The sequence below is a fragment of the Pinus tabuliformis genome, chromosome 9, assembly GCF_031772625.1.
Source record: "Pinus tabuliformis cultivar Carrire ecotype Pingquan chromosome 9, CPIR1, whole genome shotgun sequence".
Lineage (NCBI taxonomy): Eukaryota > Viridiplantae > Streptophyta > Pinopsida > Pinales > Pinaceae > Pinus > Pinus tabuliformis.
The window spans coordinates 1421782042-1421808962 of NC_142307.1; the positions used below are offsets into that span (position 1 = coordinate 1421782042).

The window sequence follows — 26921 nt, forward strand, 5'->3', positions numbered from 1 at the left end:
GCTACTTGCTCACCAATGGAGATATATTGTAGTTGCAACACACCATTTTGTACTAGCTCTCAAATATAGTGATACTTGTTGTTTATATGCTTTGTCTTTCCATGAAATACTGGGTCCTCAGATAAACATATACAATTGGTGTTATCACAATGTATCACTGTAGGATCCATCGGTCCTTCCAATAGGTCGGATAGCAGCTTCCTCAACCAAACCGCTTCTCTACTTCACAACTTGCAACATACTTAGCCTCAACACTACTCAAAGAAACTGTCTTTCTTTCTGCTTATCCAAGAGATCATAAACATTCTCCCATAATGCTTCTTCCATCCTACTCATTGCCTCCCCATTCAGAATCTATATATCCAATCAAGTGGACATCATTCCTCCTATCATATTTTAGGCAGTAGTGGATAGTTCCTCGCAGATATTTCAGTAGATGGTTTGTTGATATCCAATGATCATGCTTTGGCTCCACTTGGAATTGACTGAGAATGTTTACTACAAAACATATGTCTGGTCAAGTGTTCATCAAGTACATCAGTGAGCCAATCATTTCTCTATACTTGGAGGGATCCACAAGACTCAATTCGAAACTCCTTAGTCTCTTCAAGTTTATGATCATTGATGTGATCATAGGTTTGCAATCCATCATGTCAAACCTCTTCAACATCTTGATCATGTACTTTCCTTGACCCAAATAAACTTCATTAGGTCCTTGCCGGACTTCTAGTCCCAAGTAGTAATGCATCAGCCCTAGATCTTTCATGTCAAATTATGTTGTTGTTGCTTCCTACATTCTTCAATTCGACCTTCTACACCTGTCAAGAGAAGATCATCTACATACATAAGAATGATTACAAGTTCTCCATCTACAACCTTGATATAGAGATTCAGATCAACAGAAGTTTTCGTGAAGCCTATTCTTTGAAGATATTCATCCATTCTAGCATACCATGCCCTTTGTGCTTGCTTGAGGCTATATAATGCTTTCTTCAATCTGCAAACATATGCCTTTCTGTCTTCAATTTCAAATCCCAAGCGTTGCTCTATATAGACTTCCTCACCAATTGTGCCATTCAGAAATGCAGTCTTGACATCCATTTGGTGCATGTTCCATCCCATCGATGCTACTAGAGAGACCAATGAACAAATCATTGTATACCTTGTTGTCGGAGCAAATGTCTCTTCATAGTCGATGCCTTCTTGTTGAGAGAAGCCCCTAGCCACAAATCTTGCCTTATACTTATCTATACTTCCATTTGCCGCATGTTTGATCTTGTAGATCCACTTGGAAGTTACCACAGATTTGTCTTCGGGCCTAGGTACAATTTCCCAAACTCCATTCTTCATTATAGATTGATACTCTTCATTCATGGAATCCTTCCATTCCTGATGGTTGACAACTTCTTCAAAAGTGGATGGTTCTTCTTCTATTAGTTTTGTCATGTATGCAGCATACCCAGAATATATTTTGGGTTTCTTGCTTTCTCTAAATGAACCTTTCATTGCTCCATGACCTTCTGCATCAAGTAGTGTAGACTTCAACCAATTTGGTCTCTTTCTTGATTCGAGGAGGACCACAGGTTGAATGGGTTCACTGGGACCCTCATCTTCATGATGAGATTCTTCTTCTTCCCTGTTAACTTCTTCTTCAAATACTGGAAGTTCTTCGTCATCAGAGTCCATGGGAAGTTCCTTAGATTTCTTGAATGCGATACTTTCGTCAAATATGACATCTAGACTTACTTCTATATGGTGTCCTTTCTTTATTTAGATTTTATAAGCCTTATATTCCTCTCATGCCTGAAGGATCTAGCTTCTTTCTTTTATCCTTTGGTATATGAATATATACGGGACACCCAAAGATTCGGAGATGATCTACAGTAGGCTTCTTCCCAGTGAATACTTCTTCGAGAGTCCTATTGTCCAGTGACCTGTGGGGACTTCGATTTTGAATATATACTGCAGTCTTCATGGCTTCTCCCCACAGAAATTTTGGTAGATCTTGATCATGTAACATCGCCTTTACACTTTCTTCAATGGATCGGTTCTTTCGTTTTGCAACTCCATTTTGTTTGGGATTATATGGGACTATCAACTCCCTCTTAATCCCTAATTCCTTATAGAATGCTATAATCTCCTTGGATGTATACTCTCCTCCATTATCGAATCTTAGTATCTTGTTGATAAAACAGTGCGAACAACGCATATGGATTTCCAATGAATTAATTAATCATGAGCAAGCTGAAGCTCAATAATAATACAGAGATATTTACAATAATAGAAACATCAAGTTTCTATGTAGAATATGGAAACAATTAGTTTCATCTAAGAAACTGCTAAAAGAATAAAAATAGCAACAGCTAAAAGAATGAGCATTAAATACTAAATAGGAATATTCTAATACCCTCCCTTAATGCTCAATATATTTACAACACCAATAGACCCTCTGAATTTTACAAATTTATCAGGACCAAGAGGCTTGGTGAAAATGTCAGCAGGCTGCTCTGTTGTGGGAACATATTGCAACTGAACTGAGCCGTCTTCAACAAGCTGGCGAATGTAGTGGCAATGAGTTTCCACATGCTTTGTTCGTTCATGAAAGACTGGATTCTTGGCAAGTTTGAGCACTCCCTGATTATCACAAAACAAAGAAGTAGGCCCTGTCTGGGAAACATGCATATCTGCAAGCATACGTCGAAGCCAAACTGCCTCACAGGATGCCTTAACTGCTCCCCGATACTCTGCTTCTATTGAGGAGAGAGCCACTGCCTGTTGCTTCTTACTAGTCCAAGTAATAGCACCGGATCCTAGACTAAACACATACCCAGCTGTAGATTTACGGTCATCAACCAAACCGGCCCAGTCAGAATCAATGTAACCACTGAGTATAGGTTTGGAACTTCGAGTGTATAGGAGACCATAATCAGAAGTGCCACGCACATATCGTAGCACACGCTTTGCTGCTTTCCAATGATCAGCTTTAGGAGCTGACATGAAGCGGGAAATGTAGCTTACTGCAAAACTGATGTCAGGTCTGGTAGCAGTAAGATAGATGAGACTGCCCACTAATTGCCTGAATAAAGTTTCATCCACAAGGGGAGAGGATGACTGTGCTGAAAGTTTGAGCCCTGGTTCCATAGGAGTCGTGGCCGGTTTGCAATCCTGCATTCTGAACCTGTCCACAAGATTTTTGGCATACTTGGACAGAGAGAGAAAGATCTGATTTTCAATCTGCCAAACTTCAACCCCCAGACAGTAATGAAGAAGTCCCAAGTCTGTCATCTCAAAAGTTCTGCATAAATCTTGTTTGATCCCATGGATCAAATGTGCAAAGCTGCCAGTAATGATAAGGTCATCCACATAGACAACCACAAACAAGATATCATCACCAGTATGCTTGATATACAGGTTTGCATCAGATGGGCTCCGCTGAAAACCCTGATCTGTCAGGTACTGATCAATTTTCATGTACCAAGCCCGAGGAGCTTGTTTCAATCCATAGATTGCTTTAGCTAACCGACACACTTTCTGTTCTTGACCAGCAACCTTGAATCCTGGAGGCTGCGTCATGTAGACTTCTTCTTGGAGATCACCATTTAGGAAAGCACTCTTTACATCCATCTGATGAACTTTCCAATTGAACTGAGCTGCTAGGGCAAGGACAAGCCTTATGGTACTCATCTTGGCTGTAGGAGCAAAAGTCTCCTCATAGTCGATGCCTTCCTTCTGTGAGAACCCTCGAGCCACAAGACGAGCTTTATACTTGTCTATGGTTCCATCAGCTTTGTATTTCACTTTATACACCCATTTGCAGCCTATGGGCTTTTTCCCTGCAGGAAGATCAGAAAGTGTCCATGTGTGATTCTTCTGAAGACTCTGGAATTCGGCTTCCATAGCCTGTTCCCACTCAGATGTACCCTTAGCCTCTGAATAGGTTTGAGGCTCAAAAATACTGTGTAGGTTAGCCATAAGAGCAAAATTGACTGCAGACTGTTGTCTGTTCTTATGTCTAGAAGTTCTACCTTCAAGGAGCTCATCATCCCGGGGATCACCAATGGTTTTAGCCCACCATTTAGGCCGAAGAGTAGAAGAACCAATATCAGGAGTAGAGGAACCAATATCAAGAGGAGGTGGAGAAGACTCAAGAGCAATAGAGGCCGCAAGAGGAGGGTTATTTTCTGGAGGAAGCTCAGATAGAGTATTATCATAATATCAAATACTGATGCTACATCATCCCTCCCATCAGGTGGACCGACCGGAAGAAGAACACTGTGAGGTTGATCCTCAGAACACTGCTCAGAAGAAGAAGATTGAAAGAATCCTTTATCTTCATCAAATACTACATCCCGACTGAAGCTAAGACGACCAGTGGCTATATCTATCAGCCTATAGGCCTTGTGATGATCACTGTACCCTGTCATCATGAGTTTCTGGCTTTTGGAATCCAACTTAGAGCGCTTAGCAGCTAAAATCCAAACATATGCAACTAAGCCAAATACTTTGAGATGACTGATCTTAGGCTTACGGCCAGACCAAACCTCTTCAGGAGTCTTCCCTGTAACAGCTTGAGTGGGTGATCGGTTAAGAAGTTAAACAACAGTAAATACTGCTTCAGCCCAAAATCTGTTTGGAACACTCTTGTGTTGTAACATGGAACGAGCCATTTCAACAACCGTGCGGTTGCAACGCTCGACAACACTGTTCTGCTAAGGAGTGTAGGGTGTGGTTAACTGACGTTTGATGCCATGAATATCACAGAAGTTGGTAAAAGCTGAAGAACAAAATTCCCCCCCATTGTCGGTCCTAAGAGTCATGATGTTACAGCCAGACTCTTTTTCAACTAAGGTTTTAAACTTCTGAAAGGTACTAAGTGCATCAGATTTATTTTTTAGAAAATACACCCACATCTTTCTACTGAAATCATCTACAATAAGTAAAAAATATTTGCAAGTAGTGATAGAAGCTGTATTCATAAGACCACAAATATCAGCATGAAGTAACTGGAGTACCTTAGATGCACGCCAAGATTCTCCATCCTTGAATGAAGACCGATGTTGCTTTCCCGCTTGACAGGCGCCGCATACCCCCAACTGCTGAGTCTGAATATCAGACAATCCTGACACAAGTCCCTCCCGAGAGAGCTGAGAGAGATACTGCATATTTAGATGCCCATATCGCTGATGCCATAGAGTACTGATGGGAGAGACACGTGCTGCTAGACCACTTCTGGAGAGTCACCGGTGTCAAGTAGCCTGTATAGACCATGGTCCTCTAGTCCAACAGCAATTGTTAGACTAGTCTCCCTGTCAATAATGGAGCACTTGTGCGCACTGAACACTACATCAAGCTGAGGAGAATTCCTCATAATCTGGCTGACAGACAGCAGATTAATTTCCATACCAGGAACATAGTACACATTCAAGAAGATGAGTGTGCGCCCACCAGACTGGATCTGAACGGTACCTCTGCCAACCACTATGTACTTTTCACCTCCACCAAATACCACGGAATCACTGAAAGGTGAGAAGTAAATAAACCAGTCACGCCTGTGAGAGAAATGACGTGATGCACCAGAGTCAATGTACCAAGCAGAAGACGGTACATGATCTGACGACCTTTTAGCCATAAAGGCGTAAAAGGAAGATTTTGTCTGCTTGGAATGTTCCTGACTGCCTTCCAACATGAGATTGGTTAACGAAGCCATCTGCACGTTTCCCAAGATATGGAAAAATACAAAAAATCCTGCACGGATTTCAATGCGGATGCTGGCTGATCCAGACAAAATTTGACAGATGCTGATATAAATATGAAATGATTCCCAAAGGAAACTGATTTACTGTAAGAAGCACAATTTTCTTAAACAAACACTAGATAGGAAGAATCAACAAATTGGGCCCACAGGCATAGGCAGGAAACTCAAGACGGATATGAAGAGGCACGAAATTTCTGGAAAGTTAAAACCTCTGTTTTACTGTAATAACAATGCTGATTTACTTGAATGAACTTCTTCCCAAACTCTGCTGCTTAAGATAGTGCTTTGAACGACAGATTTTGACTCAGAAAATATCGGCTTATTTAATGAAATTTTGCCAGAAAGCGTAAAGGATTCATGACTAAGACAAGAAAAATAATGCCGCTTTACAATTTTATCACTCTTCTACAGGAAAAAAATACCCTTTGTGAATGCGTTTTGCCGTCTAAGAAACGCAAATGAGCTGTTACTGAAATCCTTGATTTTCTCTCTCTGCTGGACAAACAGACGCATCTATGTGCTCATAGAAATATGTCGTGAGAAGAACCAGAATTACAGTTCATTTCCGGTGAGATGTTACGGAAAGATACGTGCTTGGCGGAATAATTAAATCAGAATTTGAGATTTCGATTTACGTAGAAGCGGCAGCTTACCGGAATAGTTTGCCAAGGAAGCCGTCAATCAGCGAAGATGTTTAAATCTCAGAACATGGCCAAGCACACTGTCTGCGTCTCTTTTCTTCAATGAAGGAGACTTGATTTTCCCTCTTGTTCTAGAATGGCTGTCGGACTTCGTGGAGCATTCCTTTGCAGCGATAGGAAGTTCGAATTCTATGCCCAGCCCTCGCCCAACAAATGTGAATATCAGAAAGACAAGAACCCTCCAAGTGTGAAGCGGCAAACTTCTTTTCTGAGGTTCGAACACTCAACCAAAACATACAACGTATGTGAGCGCACAATTTCTACAACGGTGTTATCTTTCGACAATTGCGGAAATCCGGGCAGCTCCAACCCCTGGACGAGGCAAGAAATTTGTTCGAATCCAAATGAATTCGACGCGCATATCGGAGACAGACCTTCTGCACGAGACTTTAATATAAAGGGAGGAACGGAAATGTCAAATAACACTCAGCTTCTGACGCTCGTGAGCAACCAGCTTGAAAACAAAAAAACAAACCCTGAGAGCAGTTTCGAAATGAACTATTGAATTTTTCAAACTATGAAAAATTATTTCGAAAAAAAAATCCCTGTGCTCTGATACCATAAAACAGTGCGAACAACGCATATGGATTTCCAATGAATTAATTAATCATGAGCAAGCTGAAGCTCAATAATAATACAGAGATATTTACAATAATTGAAACATCAAGTTTCTATGTAGAATATGGAAACAATCAGTTTCATCTAAGAAACTGCTAAAAGAATAAAAATAGCAACAGCTAAAAGAATGAGCATTAAATACTAAATAGGAATATTCTAATAGTTGATTTGGGGTAGCATCGGATGTGCTCTAGCCACAAAAGTTGGTGGAGAGGTTGGGGCACATGACATATCCAATACCCAGAAAGGGTTTGGGCACATTCTAAACAGATCAGGAGATATTAAAATAGTTAATAGTTTTAACGGAGTCCCTAAGTCTAAACTTAGGAAAAATAAAATATTAATGTGTATTAATATGAATCTGTGTTAGAATGGTCCAAAAGACATGGATCAAGCCAGATCTAATCTTAGTCGTTGATTAGGGACTTAATCTTGGCCGTTGAGATGTCAACAGGAAAAGTATAAGAGGAGGCTTGAGGGTCACTTGGAGAACACACTGAGGGAGACCAATCAGTTCAATTTCTGGGACAGGGTTAGCTGAGAAATTGAACCAGTGGTCTGGAGAGCAGTCAAGAGGCAATAAGTACGGAACAGAGAGGCGGGAGATCAGCGCAGAGGCAAAAGAAATCAGACGCAAGGCCAAAGGAAGCCATGCAAAGGCAGCAGAGACTGCGCAGAGCCAGCAAGGCCTGCGTCATCCACACAGAGGCTACAGGGGTGACACAGAAGGCCAAAAAGGCTGTGCAGAGCCTTAGTAGGCTGACGCAGAGGTCAGTAGGGCCTACGGTGGGTCCAGAAGAAGTTTTGTCTATTTGTGGGTAAGCTAGTTTGACACCCTGTTGTACTAGAAGATTGCTAAATAATAAAATCCTCCCTTACTGCACCAGTTTTCCCACATTGGGTTTTTCCGAGGACAATAATCCAAAATAACTGTGTCAATGTGTTGAATTTTGTGTGTATGTTTGTTTCTGTATTACCTTCCTCGAAAATATGGCCTTCCTCGAAAATCACTGTAACAGCCTTCCAATCACTCCAAAATGTTGAGTTTCACTCAGTGTTGCACGAAGCGCCCCCCCCCCGGTTCCAAGCCCCAAAGCGCGTCCCATACGGAAGCGCCTAGGAAGCTTGGCCGGAAGCGCGCTTCCGAAATTTTTAGACGCTTCCTGGAAATTTGGAAGCGCTGGCGCTTCCGAAGCACGCTTCGTACGGCGCTTCCCAGACGCTTCCGTACGCTTCCAGAAAAGCTTCCGGAAAAGCATTTAGAAAATCGTTTTTTTTTTTCAAATTTTTTTTAAATTTTAGGTGAGTTTGCTTGTTGGGGGTGGGTCCACCTTGGGTTAGGGTGACAAATGAAAGCAAAAAAAAATATAAATATAGCAGATGCTCCCTCATGGTAATGTTAAATTCTTAAAGTAAAAGTGACATTCTCCTTTATTTTTCATTTTCATCATTTTACTTAAATTTTTAACATTACCATGAAATGACTCAGAATGTTTGAGAGTGGTTCCAGCCTCATTGGACTTCATATGGAGAAAATAGAATTTCATATCCTATTCAAAATTCAGCAGACTTAACAGTTTTCAGGTATTCAGGATCAATGGGATTGTGGCATTTCATTAGATTATATCAAGTATGAAGGTATGCGATTAGCATTTAATCAAGAGCACCAAGCCCTATATGTACCCTGGTGTTGGTGGTGTTAATTGTTGAACTCCTTTGTCACGCAGCACGCCCTTAGCAAAAAATTACCTTTCAATCAAGTCAAAATCATCGATCAAACATGTTAAGTTTTTTCTACCATATTTTAAGTCTTGAATTAGGTAGTTTGATCAAAATTGGGCAATGTTGACTAATATCCCTAGACAATCGAGGTAGAGGCAAAGGCTAGACAAGAGGAGAAGAATCTAGATTCTAGATCATTAATGTACAATGGATGTTATGTCTATCTTGATTTATGCAAAAATATGCATGTTTTCATGTCTTCTACAATTAATTTGGTATTTGGGATGTTTGTTTTGAGTATAAAGGCAAAAAAATATAAAATATATATATATATAGCAGACGCTTCCGCGGACGCTTCGCTTCCTAGATTTTTGGAAAATGACGCTTCGGCGTCCCCGCTTCCAAAAAACGCTTCCGCTTCGCTCCCGCTTCGTGCAACATTGGTTTCACTCCCCCAGATGACTTCCTCAAATACCCTACACAACCCAGCTCCAAAAAATCCCTTCCTCAACTCCCCACGTGTGCCCAAAATTAGTGTCCTACGCAAGCCTTGGAGAAGAGAATTTTGATCTACGCAAAAGCAACAATCTCTAGCCCCAAAACTCCTCACAAGGCTTAGCCTTCCCCTGGAGAAGCTACACTTAATTTCTCCCGGAAAACACCCCCTGGAAAATGGTTGAAATGAGTGGCACGTGATCCTCTATTGCGTCCTCCTGGAGCACGAATTAGCTGAGATATATGGCTAAAAGATTCTCCCAAAATCTCCACAAATCTCCCTCCAATGTCTCTCCCCTTGGAAATCTCTATGCTAAGTAGCACCTGTGACCCAATGAAACAGCTTGAGCAACAAGAAAATAGTTAAGTTGACAAAACACCCCAATAGTTGCTATGCCCCTTCTATTTATAATTTTGACTTTCCTTCCCATGTGGGTCCCTCCATCCACCATTTCGACCTCTTTCCTTGGCAACTTCAACTTCCCTCTTCAAGGGGTATGTATTACATGTGGGTGCGGCCCCCACATCCAATTAACAAAACTATTTCGGCCCCCATCTCTTAAGTCCCATCCCCAAAATTTCGTGGGCCCCCATAATAGTCAAAAACGCAAAATTGTGAAATTAACTTTAGGGAACTTATTCTAGAGAGGAACATTACACTATTGTTGCTTAGAGTCTGATGGCTCTCAACGCCTCACCTGTGGGTGTCAATATGCTCCTCTGGAAGACCTGGGCCCTAGTTAAGTTGCCCAAGCCATGGTTGTGGAACCACCTGACAATTACACACAATATCCAGTGCTAGCAACTACATCATTAGGTACATTTAATCATTTTTGCATCTAAGTGAACCAAGCTTGAAAGTAATAGGCAATTTGACATTTCAAATAAGGCTCCCCTTCCAAAATTAAGGTTTTGAACTCACAATGGTGTTACCTCCCTAGGTAGGAGTGGTTAATAGACCACCCTATTAGGTGTTTCCAGCTCCCAAGGGGAAGTGGCATGTCCTTGGTCCACCCTTCAATTGATAGGTATCATGTGAATAATGATGAAACGAAGGGGAGAATACTTCATAGCCAAGTGCCATCGTCAAAGGGACCAGCAATGATGGGCTTTGCATCCTGTTGACCCTACTACTTACACCTACCTACAAGTTAGTGAGAAAAGCCTTCAACCCCACAAGGTGTGGTTGGTGGCAAGGAACTCAGAGAAGGGGTTGTCACACTAATCCTGACTCTCTCTGTTTGAGCTATCTCCTAGGTTATCTAAGGGGGGCGGTCCCTAATAAAAAATTAAGTTAAAAGATGTGAGTTTCTAAAAGAGTCTTATAGTGAAAACGGATTACTTTTTAGGATTTATGAGCAAATAAGATGTGAGCAACTTGAAATAACAATGCCAATGACAAAAACCATAAAACCATAAAACCAGTGCCTTATAAGGAATTTGCTCAACAAATTAAAAATATATTTGCTCAAAGTAAAATGCAATGCTCTCAAAAGAGAAAGCAAAGTAACCCTGAAATGTAAACAAAAATTGTTAGCACAAGATATGTAAGATACAAATGATGTTGAAATAATCAACTTTATAAATCAAAACATGTGAAACATATCTTGCCAAAACCCAAAAATTAGTAATTAACTTGGAAATGTGAAAGAAAGAAAGTGCTAAACCAAGACATCAATATGAAATTAGACTTGAAGCATAAAACGAAAGCACTTGTTTGAAAGGATTACAATATTTTCTTTTGGAATAGACTTTGCATATGAAAATTCAGACAATCAAGAGACAAGTAAAGTAAATGTAATGGAAAGTGCTCTTGATTAATTTTATTAATTATCTCTACAACAAGATTACAATTTAACTCTTCAATCCTCAGACGTCACCCTAGCCCAAGGATATGGATCTCACAGTGAGGAGTCAATAGAGTAGAGAGTCCCTAAGATGTCTACTTCAACCAACTTATGTTGGAGGTAAAATTTTAATGAAGTTTGGGGCCTTCCTACACTAAAATGCCTAGATGAAATGCAAATTGTGTTAATTCCCCAAATTAAAATAATGCTACATGTGTTGAGATTTTCTGTTTTAATTAAGTTTGAAAAAAATCTCATGTATGTGACAACAATAGGAATAGTTGTATATTAGCTCCAGTATTTTTTGAGGAGGAGTTAATGCATCCTATATTTGTTGTGAGGGAATTTATGATTCAGTTTTATGCTCCAGCTATAAGAAATGTAATCCCGTAGAGGATTGGGGTGTGTGTAGAGAGTGTAGAGAAAATAGGGTGAGCTGAGAGTATGTGTGAAGAATTAAAATTGTTGAAATCTCTTGTTGAATAATAAAATTGTCGATGCCTCTATTCTGGTGGACGTAGCCCAGATTGGTTGGGTGAACCACTTTAAATCTGTGTGTTATGGTTTTGTGTTTTTTAATGTGCTGTGTATGTTGGTTAAATTTTATTTCCGCTGCGCATTGTTTGGTCTAACAAGTGGTATCAGAGCGGCGCAGTGGAAGCGTGGAGGGCCCATAACCTACAAGTCTCTGGTTGTGGAGCCGGTGCGTGTGACAGATCTGCTGAAGGTGGAGTTTTGGCGATTGGAGTGGGTTCGGCAGAGACAGTCGCGCCAATTTCTGACAGTGATCGAGTTGGCGCGTTTTATTTTGGAACAGACGCGCCAGTGGCGCGGATCCGAGTTTAATACTCACGCCAGAGCGCTAGTATCCCGATTGGCGCGGAATTGACGGGTTTAAGCGCGGCAATTTTTCGTCACTTGCACCGTTTTTGTTCCGGCGCGGATTGTCTGCTGTCAAGGAAGCGCCAACGCGCCAAGCGAGGATCGCTTTGGTAAAACTGCAATTTTGTTATTTGTTTTTATTTGTAATCTGCAGTTTGTACAGCAGAGGGATTGTATGATAAGGTAAAGGCAGCATAGTAGAAGGCAAAGGCATTTTTTGTTAGATATTAACTTTATTTATTAAGTTGGAATTGGAGATTCAGTTTGTTACAACATGGCAAAAACTCAAAGTGCTCGTTTTGAGATCGAGAAGTTCAATAGCAAAAATAACTTCGAAATCTGGAAAGTGAAAATGCATGATCTACTTGTGCAACAAGGCATGGCGAAGGCGCTGTTGGGAAAATCCAAACAGCCTTACACCATGACAGATGATGAATGGAATGAATTGGATGGAAGAGCTCTGAGCGGTATTCGACTGTGTTTGGCGGATGATGTTTTGTTTAACATCGTGTTAGAGAAAAGTGTTGCTGGTTTGTGGACAAAGCTGGAGAAGCTGTACATGACAAAATCCTTAACCAATAGGATTCTTCTGAAGCAACAATTGTACAGTCTGCGCATGAAGGAAGGTACAACTATTACTGATCATTTGAATGTCTTTAATACTCTTCTGGTGCAATTAGAAAGTATAGAAGTAAAAGTTGAATCAGAAGATAAAGCTATAACTTTATTGTGCTCGTTTCCCGAGTCATGGGATCATTTTGTTACTTCTATAAGTCTAAGTATATCAAAAACCCTTGAATTTGATGATGTTGTTGGAGCTTTGTTGTCCGAAGAGACAAGGAAGAGGTCAAATTCTGAAACCTCTACATCAGAAGCAATGATGGCTAGAGGTCGTTCTAGAGAAATACGTTCCGGTAAGCACAGCGACTCGCGTTCAAAATCGAAAGGGAAAATGAGTAAGGTAAAGTGTTGGTTTTGTGGCAAATCGGGACATTTGAAGAAGGACTGTTGGAAGAGACAGAAAGCATCCAAAGAAGACTCTTCAACATCGAAGCAAGAAGCAAACACGACAAATACAGGTTGGGCATCCAAGACAAGTATGAGTGATGAAGTGTTATCAGTTGATTTGTCTAGTCATGATCAACATTGGCTGTTAGATTCTGGTGCATCAAATCACATGTGTATTCATAGGGAATGGTTTAAGACTTATAAACCAATCAATCATGGAGTAGTTTACATGGGAAATGATGTCACATGGAACATTGTGGGAATTGGAACCATTCAGCTTAACATGTTTGATGGGACAAATAAAATTTTAACTGATGTAAGACATGTACCTGAACTAAGGAAAAACCTCATTTCATTAGGAGTACTGGACACAAATGGATATAAAACCTTTATTCAAGGTGGAGTAATTGAAATTTATAAAGGAATTTTACTAGTAATGAAAGCAAAGAAGGTTGGAAATCTTTTTCAGTTAGAAGGAAGAACAGAGTCAGATCATGTTTCTATAGTGTCTGAAATCGACAGTAATTCTATTCGTTTATGGCATCAAAGGTTGGGCCATATGAGCGAAAGAGGATTAAAGATTTTATCTGATCGTAAGTTACTTTCTAGCCTAAAGTCTGTTAAGTTAGATTTCTGCAAACATTGTCTGTTTGGGAAACAAAGCAAGCAGAAGTTTCAAACTGTAAAACATACTAGCAAGGGAATCCTTGATTATATCCATTCTGATGTTAGGGGTCCGTCTCCTACAACCTTATATGGAGGTTCGTCATATTTTGTATCTTTTAATGATGATTTCTCTAGAAAAGTGTGGGTCTACATGTTAAAGAAGAAGTCTGATGTGTTTACAGTTTTCAAACAGTTTAGAGCATTAGTTGAAAACATCACTGGAAGAACTATTAAATGTTTAAGAACTGACAATGGTGGTGAGTTTACTTCAAAGGAATTTGATAATTATTGCAAAGAAGCTAGGATCGAAAGAAATAAAACCACTGTGTATACTCCTCAGCAAAATGGAGTTGTTGAACGCATGAATAGGACTCTTTTAGAGAGAGCAAGAAGTATGCTGAGTAACGCCAATTTGCAGAAGGAATTGTGGACAGAAGCGGTTGCTACAGCTTGCTATTTGATAAATAGATCACCATCAACTGCAATAGGATGCAAAATTCCTCAAGAGGTATGGAAAGGTCATCCTTGTGATTATTCTAAACTGAAAGTTTTTGGTTGTGATGCATATGCTCTAGTTCCAAAACATCAGCGTTCTAAATTAGATCCTAAATCAAAAAGATATATCTTTGTTGTATATGGTGATGGGATTGTTGTCGCACAGATTGACACGACAACGCTCAAACCAGGGGCTGTCACCTTGATCCCCGATCTCTCCGTTTAAGCCTGTCTCCCACGGCTAAGGGGGGTGGACCCTATAGGAAAATGAGTGACCAACTGTGAATCAGTTGGTTTGGGAGACACGAAAGGAAACCATCACTAAATTGATTTAGTTAAATTAAGAGACCAGTGCCTTATGGGTCTGATTTTTAAACGATCACTTAGTAAATATTTCAGAAATGTAAACCATGTGTAGCAATCATTTATCATCAAATGACTAGAATAGTGCAAGATATATGTTAAAATCACAAAGTTTTTTATAATGATTAAAGCTCAATAACGATATCCAGCAATTAAAAAAATTTGAAAAGATTCAATGCTTTAAACAACCACGCAATTATGAATCATTAACCCGATATCATATTCATGCAGCTAATCTTTAAGATGATCATTCATGTGCAGGCTTGTCTAAAATGATAAACATTCATTCCACATCAACAAATTTGAATCTCAGCAGGAAAAAAAATAAAACGCGATGAGCCAAGACTAAACCTAGCAAAAATTTCCCACAATATTTTTTATGCTTTTCAAATACGGCAAAAATTTAAAGCTAAGAAATAAAACTAAATGAAACCTAAAATCTAAATCTACACTTTAAAAGAAAAGAAAACCCTTTTTTTTATGATTTTAAAATTTTGAAATTTTTTATGATTTTTTATGATTTAAAAGAAATTTAAACTACCTAAATTAAAATATAAATATTAAACTAAAATTTGAACAAAACCTAAATCTAAATTTAATAAACAAAGCCTAAAATAAAATCTAATATAACCTAGTCTATAGAAAATAATAAAAAATGAAAATCTAATACAAATCAAAAAATACTACGATATCGAATTTCTCTTTTTTTATTTATTTATTTCCTTATGACATAAAACAAACCAAAACTAAAACGCATATAATTCTAATTATAAAACAATTAAATCTAAATAAATAAAAATTAATACCCTAACTAAATCTGAAACGTAAAACCTAAATAAAAAAAACGATGAAGCTTTACCTACGCATAATTCCTAGCCGTATCAAAAAATGAAGATCATTCCAGCGCTATACCAATCCAACAGCTCGAAAACGTATTAACGCGATTTACTGTTCTCTTACCCACGCATACAGATTTCGATTTTCCTTGTCTTTTGCTGCTCAGATTTGAAGACGGATTGGTGACGGCGGCGTGTTTGACAGGCCTGTGGGCCGGTTTTGGGTGTGCAGATGAAACAGCGATACGATGATCCTGATACCAACGCGTGCAAGAGCATACCAACGCGTATCTGCGTCCTTGTTGCCTTGTGCAGGCCCACGGAGAATGCCTCAGCTGTAATGCCACCAAACAAAAGTGCGATCCCTTTCAAAGCGTTTCAGCAGCTCCCTCTGTCGGCAGAAAGTCACACGGCAGAATTGCAAGTGGAGAAGGGCGTATTTGCAAATGGTGAAAACACTGACAAAACCACAGATTTAGACGCAGGTCTGGAGAAACCTCAACGGCAGAGTTGATGTATCAAGGATGATTGATTAAATTTATGCAGCTGTGCTGCTCCTTTGACCAGCGTTTTATTTCACCGCATTTTCCCTTGTTTTGTGCGTAGACAGGCGTAATTAGTGGGCAGAGGGGATCGATAGATGGTTGCAGCAATATTTTATGGGAGCATAAGCAACAGCAGTGAGGGGACGTGTGGAAGCAAGGGAATACGTAGAGATTCGGGAAAATAGCGTATGGTTGAGTGAAGACAGTCACTTGGATGGCTAGGATCGTTTGCTGACGAGAGAAAAAGAGTTGGCCTGAAAGCAGTATTGCAGCGATGGCAGCAGGATGAGAGTAATAGTGCTTAAAATCCAGATCACAAAATTTTCAATTTTTCCAGCTCCAGAATCCTGAAGAATTTCTCAAAACCCTGTACCCAGGGTAAAAACTAGTTGGGCTCTGCAAAGAAAAGCTTGTGGGAGTTGGCTGGTTCAGCCTAGAACTTCCCCAAACGCCCACTGGTCTTCTTCAGTAATGGTTTCCTGCACAGCTCACTTCAACCATCAGTAAAGAGAGAGAAAATAATACTAGATTTCAAAAAGCAATGGAGATATCTGCCATTACTCCAGAAACCCTAATATCATTCAAACCCTAGCAAGTGAACAAGATACCTGTGCTCACAATACTCTATAATAAGTTGTTATTAATGGCTGAAAAACAAAATATGCAGAAAATAAAATAGCTCACAGCACTTCCAGAGAGTAACACCAGCAAGATTTGAACCCCAAAGTCTTCTTTTATTAACTAGAAACAGATTACAAGAGAGCTTCTTCAGCACAAGACTCACAGATCGAATAATCTCAAATGACCCCTAGCACCCTATTTAAAGGAAAAGATCCCAACAGCTAGTTCAAGTGATCCATGTCAAGATGATCTCGACCGTCGATGAGGATCAAGATATCTCTTAATCTCATCCGTCGAATTTTTAATGCATTAAAAATTGAAATTCTGCATTTATTTACTCAAAATATTATTATTTTATTATTTTTTAGTTTATTTTTTATTATTTTTTATTTTTTATTTTTTATTTTTTATTTTTTATTTTTTTTATTTATATTTTTTTTTTAAATGGATCCTTGAACTTAGCTTTTGGGAAAATTTACCTAGGACCTAGGACTTAGGACTTATGAAGGGATTAAAACATTTCTCATCCCTCAAGACACTTTACATCATGACTTTTTCAACTTTACATCCCAAGGGGGGAAAACCCTTTTGACATAGACCCTCATAAACCACCCAGTTCTGCGACACAACTATAATCTAGCAGATTAACACACTAGGATTCTCCTAAGATTCTAGTAACAAAATCCATCCTGGCTTTGGGGTTAGGCTGAAGGAAAACTCTGCCGATCATGGATCAGTGAGACGAAAAACCTTCCGGGACGTAGATTATCACTTAGAAAATTAGGTCCACCTAGGCAATTGACAGACATGACTCATATCTGCTAAGATTATTTACAATTTATACATGCAGACTGGGTTTACAACATAAATTGATGAAGTTGTCGATGACTGTAGAATGGCATGGGTATGTCGATCAAGCGCTACCCTTTTTGCAGAGAAAAGGGGGTGAACTGCTGTGGGCAGTTGACCGGTAGTGGTCAACAGGGACTAAGGGATACAGATTGTGGGATCCTACTACTCATAAGATCATCATTAACAGAGATGTTAAATTTAATGAATCCTCACTTGAAAGTTCAGATGTAGATGATAAATTGGAACAGGATAATGTATCTAAGCTTCAACGTAGCCCAGATTGGTTGGGTGAACCACATTAAATCTGTATTATGGTTTTGTGTTTTTTAATGCGCTGTGTATGTTGGTTAAATTTTATTTCCGCTGCGCATTGTTTGGTCTAATAACATGCAAATGCTTCAAAGAGATTGAATTGCAATGCTTGAAAATGAAATAATGTTCAACAAAAGTTGCAATTATAGCTTCAATTGGAGGAATAAAATTAGCTTACAAGTGTTTCATGTGTCTCATCAATGAATTAAAATGATACAAGTAATTTGCTTGAAAGTAAAATTTGTTTGAAATAGACAATGACAATAAATTGCTCCGATATCCAAGATAACAATGTAGCATAAAATTGAAGCATGTATTCAAGTGCTCATGAAACAATTTACCAAGGTAAATGGAAACGAATCAAAGTTTGTTAAGAATATAAAATGCTTGCATGTAAAGGATGAATTGCCCAGAGTAAAGTGTAAGCTTGTAGCTTCAAGCAATAATGAGATAGAGAATGCAAAGCTCAAATGCAATTGTAACAAACCTTAACTTAATGAAATGTGATAGTGAGGTTGTGTTAATTCCCACTTAAAACATGCATGTAAATGGATGAAGTATGAAAGCTTAAACCATGCAAATGTCAATTCACCCAAGAGAAGCCTCCCTCTAAATGGGGAGATAGGATACCATGGGAGAAATCCCAAGCTCCCATACGCAAATTAGATCTTTTATTAATATTACAATGAGAAGAGAGCCCTTCAAAGTCCTTAACTAAACTTCAAGGAGAATCTTCACAATAATTGCTTGAAACTTGGACACTAGACCTCCTTTCTTGAGAAGTAGTGACAAGATCTCACAAAACTTATGCAAGGGAAACAAGGTGTGAGTTTCCTCCAAATTCCCACGGCTTAAAGAGGAAAATGTTCAGCCCTCTAGTGAACTCGACTTTGGCAAAAATAAGCCTCAAAAGGGCTCATGGCATCCTTGGAAATCAAACCCCAACACTTGCCAAAGGTCCTGCAAACACTTGTTAGATGTCGCTGGAGGTTGCTCTTCAAAATTTGCCACACAAGAGTTAACAAACAATCCAAACAATGACTGCAAAATAAGTTAAGTATTAGTGAAAAAAATCAACAAGATAAAATGTATATGTACAATTATAATTTACAAAAGGCTAAGCTAAAGAGTGAGAGTAAACTCTTTTCTTTGCTTAGCCATCTTCAAGCTCTTAGATAGCAAAAGAAATGAAGTACAATGTCTTTTTAAAAGAGATTAAATTTAGAAATGCTCGCCTTGTGTACAAGCTATGTGCCAAAACCCCTGCAAAACAACTTTGTAAGATAAGACTATGAAGACTCAAAGAACAAATGAGAGCTCCTTTAAGAATGTACCAAGAGTGGTTTGGTCGCTCCAACGACTTTGCCTCACGCTCGATTTTGCAATCCCAACAAGATGTTCCCTCTACAAAATTTCAATCAAGAATTAGTTCCATATAGATTTAGCAATAAACAATAATAAGAAACTTTAGAGATTTATTTAAAACCAACTAGAGCATTCTATACCTAGAGCATACTTCTAAATCAAATGTCAATGCAAGATAGCTCTACATTAACAAATCTACAAGAACATATGGAAACAAATTAGATCAAAGCATGAGTAAAAGGAATTATACCAACGATCAACAATTCATCATACTCCCAAAGGAGGAACACCTCATGAATGAAACCCCAAAGTCTTTATTGATATTTCTGAAAGTGTACAAGGCAGCAGCGCTTCCGCAAGCACAATAGATAGTAACAATATTATACAAATGAGAGCTCAAAGCTCTATTATATTGAACTATGGGAGCCAATCCCAATGTAGAAGTGATTAAACAAGTGGCATGAGGTGACAATCCCAAGAGAAATTCGAATTTGTGAATGGAGTTCCAATGCCAAATGTAAAAATCGAATTTTGGCAAGTGGACATCATTTTCTTCTTCTCTTATGTGCCAAATTCGAATTTTATGATGGAATGGCAAGTGTATATGGGTGGTAACCCATGTGGAGACAATTTCCCACAAAAATCTCCACCAAATATTCTCCCAAATCCTCCCAAATGTGCATTAACTTCACAAATTCGAATTTCCAAGTAAGCAGCTTTCTCATTTAATGCCAGAAATTCAATTTTATTTGAGCCTAAGTTGCAGGAAACGTGGCCCTAGGGGTCGTTTCCCCAGGGGAAACGAAACGAAACGCGTTTCCGGCCGTACGGCCACGTTTCCCGAAACGGAAACGTGGCCGTACGGCCGGAAACGCGTTTCCAGGCCATACGGGCCACGTTTCCCCAAAAAAATAGTTGTTTTTTAATTTTTAAATTTTTTTTTAAATTTTTTTAGGGTTTCCAGGATGTTTTAGAAACCTATTCTAAAGTTATAAAAGAGTAGTTTGTCTCATTCTCTCATCACACTATTCAGCAAGTCGTTTCTCTTGGAGACTGGCAGTTGTTTCAGCTAGGGTGTTTTGAGCAGTGAGCAAAGTAGATTTCAGCAGCAGGAGAAAGAGATTTCAGCAGCAGAAAGAGCATCATCTTCTTCAGCACCACCATCCACTGTTGAGCATTCTGCTGCTTCTATTTTTGATGAGGATTGTTATGATGAGGATTAGTCTTTTGTGACTTGTCTCTATAGTTCTTGCAGCCTTATAGTCTTTATTGTACTTGCAGCCTCATATACTAATATAAATAAAGGCTGATTTTGGATTTTCCAGTTCCTATATTTTTATTTTCATTATGTGATTATTCATGACTCATGAGTAAATGTGATGTAAATTTAATCTTAATGTTTAAATGTAATAAATTATTATCATATAATGTAAATGTATCATTAATGCTTTATGATTGCACATATATATATTAATAATTTTTAAATATTTTTAATATATATATATATATATATTCGCGTTTCCCCGTTTCCAAAATTTGGGGAGGTCGCGTTTCGTATCGCTTTTCGTTTCGGAAACTCGTTTCCGTTTCCCCGTTTCGTGCAACTTAGATTTGAGCACATGTCATTTCCTTGATTTTAGAAGTCCACATCACCTTGGGACTTCACTTTAACTCCCCCATAAATTTCCACCTCATTTCCACAACGTTTAGCATGTGTGGATATTTATTTTTCTCTACTTATTTAATTTATGGCATAATTAATTGCCAGATTTCCCACTAAACTTGGGAAAAGTGGGTCTTGAGAGTTAAAAACACATTTTTAACCCCTCAAAGTGTGTCATAGTAGAAATTTGAGGGTGAGAGGTGCAAATTTCATTACTCATACCCCATACAACTTCTCTAGACATCACTTATTACATTACAAGTACAATTTTTATTGCAATTTCCGCAGTGCGGAAAATCTAAAAATTAAAAAATGACTACCTAGACCTAACCAAATTCCACAAAATTTTTTGTGTGATCTAGTATGGTAATATACATCGACTCTAGACACTAAGATGTGCTAAGGGATCAACTTTCAAACTGTCACACCGACTTTGGGGTAAAAAGTAAATGAAAAAACCCAGAAAATTATCCATCTCTGAAAAAAATGATAATTAACCAGATAAAAGGAAAAAACAATCCAAGGTGTACTCGTCTATTGATCGATTCCAAACATCCTAGGCTTGTTACATACTCAAAACTCATCATTACTAGTATCACTTATTACAATTCCCCGCGGGGTGTGGAATCTAGGTACAAGAAAGATGATGAGAAAATAGAAGTAGAGTTAAAAAACTCTGTTGACTAATGATATCTGATGATACAAGTGTCCTCCAGATCATCCTTGGACATGGAGTCTTCATATAATCATCAAGTGCCACTCCAGTTGTCAACACATCCTAAGTGTACAGATGTGCGGATTGCTCAACGAAGGGGAGAATACCTCATGGCCAAGTGCCATTCTGGAAGGGACTAGCAATGATGGCCTCCGCATCCTAAGTGTACAAATGTGGGGAGGGAGCAATCGTGGATGCATGAGTTACCAACTCAGCCTTTGTATTTTCACCCCTTTTGTGCACCTTTTACTTTTTCTTGATTTTTCTTTGCAGTATTGCTCGTAGCTCAAAGGGTTAGAGCTTGTTGTGTATTATGTATAGCAATTATTATCCGCTTAATAATGAAACAACTCATTGCCCATCAGGGGTTGGGAAATGCAAGGGCTCCTTCTCATAATATGAAGAGAAACATGTGCTCAAGAACTGGGATATGGCCATAATGAGTGAGTTAGAACTCATGCTACGCTTTTTTTTTGCCCACATGCTAATGAGTGTGTCTCAGCCATCTTTTGCATTTTGATCTTCTTTTGTTTTTGCTTGTGGCCATCATATGCTTTTCTTGTTCTTTTAGTTGCATCAACCTCCCAATGCAAAGCTTTGGGCCCTACCCAAGTATGAGGATGTATGGTGCCAAATCCTAGATAACCAACAGTCAGTTGAACCCCAAGAAGGGAGGTGGAATATAGGGTTTATAATGTAATATGGAATGTGTTAAGTATAGAATAGGGAGAGATGGGACCACGCTATTTCAATCAGGGTTTCGCATGTAGTTCCCCTCCTATACCCATTGGGCCATTAGGGGAGGTCCCATTGGACTAGGATGAAAGGTTAACCCCCCATTTAAGGTGAGAGAACAAGATCATGGAGAAAACTCCTCTTTCTTCTAGGTCACCCCGTAATCCATGTCAAATGCACAAATACAAACAAGCATAAGCACCCGATTGCAAAATGAATAAAGTACCTTTTGATTAGAAGCCCACCTTCCAATTTGTGCTCCTGCCAAATGGGTGAGGAAACATATCACTAATGCATGTTGCAGAGATATGAATGCCACATCGTCATCGGCTAGTAGTGGTTGTCAAGGGCTACTAACTGGCTAGCTGGAAGAGAGGATGGGAAAAAAAAAAATCCGATGGGGTCACCCACTTTTGGTGGATAACAGATACATCACACATCAATAATAAAATATGATATTTATCCCTAGTAATATGTCCTAAGAAGATATTACAAAATTACACCAAAACAAATATTATGTATCCAATGATATGAATCATAGCAATGAAAACAATGGACTTCCCCTTGTTTGCTCAATGGAAAATTGTCACAATATCCTCATAGCTCAATCCCCTAACTCACTTTTGCAAAATGAGGGTTAAAAGACCAAGAATCCAGTTATAATGTGAGATTGACGCAGACAAGGGCGACACTTCCCATTGAATCATGATAATTACTAAAATTATCACAAAATTTTCAAAAGAAAATATCACCAATATTATCATCTTGGGGAATGACTCATAATATAGGCAATATATCAATAAATATAACATTGATTAGGGGTTTATTAGTGTACTCGATGTCCTTTTATCATAATGTCACGTTTTGTAATAAAGGTGTCATGAGATTATTATATTATTATGAGTTATATCTTAGCTTAAGTTAGGTGATTACATAGAAAGTTATTCGACATTACACAACTCACAATAATATAGCCTCTCTATCTCACATATGTATAAGAACATTACATTGTGGAATAAAACAACTTAAGTATCATTACTCTCTCTTCACTGTATTATTGTATGCCATAGTATTGCATGAAACTCTGACAAGAAATCCATCTAGAAGGTCAAAACCAACATATAGATGATGTTAACAATGATATCATGGATTCATATATAAAACTTATGATCATTTTCATAGCAAAATCATGGAAACAATAAAAATGATATTTGAGAAGATTGAAGTATGATCCATACAAAATCTGGTGATGTACCACAGTAGAGCACAATTACATTAGCTGCACCTTCGCCTTTGTAGTCCCACTCCTCTGCATTTTTTGCCTCTGAAAGGGACAACATATTTATTCGCACTTGAATACTCTTTTCAACTTACCTGCAAATATTTGAAGCATATCAACAGCTTGTTTTAAAGAAAAACACTGTTTTTCTAATCATATTAGCTCTATAACACATCTTCAACATAGATTTTTCATCAAAAACAAAATAAACATACGTAACAGTACATGAAAAAATACGATACATACATCAATTAAATCAGGTTTTTCCAAATATAATGGGGCTATAACACAATAAAAACCATGGAATTTCAGTACTGAAACATGGATGCATCATCACAGAACTACTTTATTTCAAAAAATAATTAGTCGCCAACCAATTCAACATAGTTGTACATGTTGAAAATGGAAAACTAAGCAGTATTTTTCTTATCAAAGTGTAAGAATTCAGCCAGTTCTAATTTCACTATGTAACTAAGACTTCTGACATGGAGTTTGTTTCCATATTAGAAACAAATCCAGTACAGAAACTACATAGAAACCCTTGGGAAACCTCTGGGATAAGTTTCCTAGAACTTTCTTGTAAGCAAACATTTTGGAAAATGCTTCCTAGATGTTTGCTGGCTGGCAGATTCCCATTAGAAAAGTATCATTTCTATACTAAAATTTTCCGTAGTTTTTTAATTAGGCATTGGCAATTCCCTTTACTTAGAAACTAGAACAAAAGAAGAAAGCATACTTAATAAAACAATAAAGAAAAAGCAGTTACAAAAAATGAAAATTTGGAAGTCCCAAACATTCGTATGCAGTGTCTAGAAGCTTTTCATTCCTACTCAAACATCCATATAAAAATATGCCAGTTCTTCATTCCCTCAATTCGTGAATTTCAAAAAAGTGTCATTTGTGAAATCTATACCATTTCAAAAACTCTTATCCATTGCACCAATCTAGGACCCAAGATGACACCATAATCATCATTATAAAATTGTATATGTTTTTAGTACTTTGGCATCATGATATAGATTCTATTAAGAGAAACTAATGGCACCAGCTCATGCAAGCCTATTGATACTTTGCTATGGACGTCCTGTGTATTAAAACTTAAAGTCAAGAATATCAACCATTTCACAATCATGTGCTTTTACTTAACGTTTTGGGAATTTTAACATGGATTAAGGGGTGATATTGGATGATTGACCGATCTTCAATGTAAACTTGTTCTCTCACCTTACCAAGGGGGCTAGCTTTTTTGACCCTAGTCTAGTGGGACTTCCTCCAAGGCCTTATGGTTATGGGAGGGGCACTACTTGGGAAACTTGGATTGAAGTAGTGTATCGAAAATCACTCCATACTTACCACTCTTCACCTTTCCCCTAATTTCATATCCATCCTTCGGGTTTGTTGTCCTTGGTTCATTGGGATTAGCACCTCCATATCCTCATCCTTGAGTCAAGGCCGAAAAGTTTGCCTTAGAGGTTGATGTAGCTAAAAGAAAGGAAAAAACATAAAATGGCCACAATGAAAGAAAAAGAAAAATCAAAATGCAAAAGATGGTTGAGATGGTTGAAATATTAATTAGTGTGTGGGCAAAAGCCTAGCATGAGCTCTAACCCCCTCATATCACCTAGTTCATAAGCACTTGATGCTCCATCACAAAATAAGGAACCCTTGCATGTTCCAACCCTGATGAGTGAGACGTTGACTCATCATTAAGGGGTAAATAAATGCTATATCATCAGAAGCAACCTTGGACACATGAGCTATACTCCTTATCATAACATTATCAAAAAGAAGTAAAAGGCACACCAAAGAGGTGGAAAAAGCAGGCTAAGGAAAAAGGTAACTTATGCCTCCACGATTGCTCCCTCCATATATCTATACACTCAAAATGATGGACCTCCACAACTGGTCCCATGACCATAGCACCTAGCCATGAAGCATTTCCCTTCAGTTGCCACATTATCACAAACACCTATGAATTGAAGCTTTGACCTAGGACGTGTCACCTATTGAAAATTGTAACCATGGTCGGTATTTCCCTTATCAAAAATAAAAAGAAGAAATTGTGAAATTTAATATTTGAATTTTCCCTCCAAAATTGTTCAAGTTGGCCTCATGTTATTTAGGTCGGTTGGGCCCCAAGAGACACCTATTTGACCCCCCTTGGAAGTCTATATAAAGGAAAGGGTTCCTCCTCATTTGGCACATCGAACTTGTCTTATGTGCCTCTAATCCAGCGAATTTTAGGAGGAGATAAGGAGGCCGAAAATCTGAGGGACGGCTATGGGACTTTGTTGGGCATATCTCTTATTCTTGGGTATTGATTTGGTTATTATCTTGATGATGTTTCTGATGTACCTATGTATCTTGAACTCTCTCTCTCGCATAAGGAAGAATTTATATGTTTTCCCCTTGTGGGTTTTGCCTTGGCCTCAGACCTAATTTATGAGTCTCTTTTCTCATGGTTTCATGGATATGTAGCATACTACACCAAGGTGACGCGGAAGCTAAGCAGGACTAGGTATGTATTGTAATTATGTGTTAAGGTTGACTTGATGCTAGTGGATGATGTCCTAGGAGAGGACAATCTGGAAATTTGTTAGTAGCCAAGAGGGAGGGTTTCCTAGGTGGTTGGATGCCCTAACCACGAGAAGAAGCTACAACAAGAATTGGTCACTTGTGGTCTATTGGAAGGAAGCATGAGAGTGGAACAAGTGTGACTAGTGGATTGGGAATTTATGCTCTATTGGAGGACAGCGTGATAGTGCCCAAGTTGGAGCCCAGTGTGCACCATCTTCATGGACTTAGGTAGTTGTTAGAGTGGCAATTGTTGAGCTCATGGGTTAAGAATTTGACCTTCCCCAAAGGCTTCATGAGAATGTCTGTGACCTGCTCATTTGTTCTAATGTGTTGGAGCCTTATTGCTCCCCGTTGTACCATATCCCGGATAAAGTGGTACCTAATATCAATGTGCTTGGAGCGGTCGTGGAACACGGGATTCTCTGATAGATGAATCCCACTTTGGTTGTCGCAGAAGATCACAGTGGTATCCAGGACGTTCTCAAATAGCTCACTGAAGAGCTTCCTCAACCAAACTGCTTCACAACATGCCATACTCGCAGCAACGTATTCAGCCTCGGCAGTGCTTAGTGCAACCGATTTTTACTTCTTGCTCATCCAAGATATTGAAGCAGACCCTAAAGAGAAGCAGCACCCAGACATGCTCTTACGATCCACCACACTGCCAGCCTAGTCAACATCTATATATCCATGTAGCCTCAAATTCCTAGCAGTGTATCTCAGTCCATAGTGGATTGTGCCCCGGAGATATCTCAAGAGATTCTTAGCAGCAATCCAATGAATGTGATGAGGCTCGACCATATATTGACTCAATGTATTCACAACGAAGCATATGTCAGGACGGGAGTCGACCAAGAACATCATGACCC

The 26921-nt window shown here is 38.7% G+C and overlaps 1 protein-coding gene across 3 annotated transcripts in view; it reads right to left on the reverse strand.

Annotated features, from left to right (window-relative positions):
* Positions 1-26921, reverse strand: part of LOC149153871 (inositol-pentakisphosphate 2-kinase-like) — a 173892-nt gene that overhangs the window by 102315 nt on the left and 44656 nt on the right. For 2 of the 3 annotated variants that reach the window (XM_089438002.1, XM_089438003.1), the window contains exon 2: positions 23435-23570. In XM_089438002.1, the coding sequence (XP_089294128.1) occupies positions 23435-23536 (102 nt within the window). In that variant the 5' untranslated portion in view covers positions 23537-23570. The remainder of the gene's footprint in view (positions 1-23434; positions 23571-26921) is intronic. The other variant, XM_089438004.1, reaches the window with a different exon arrangement.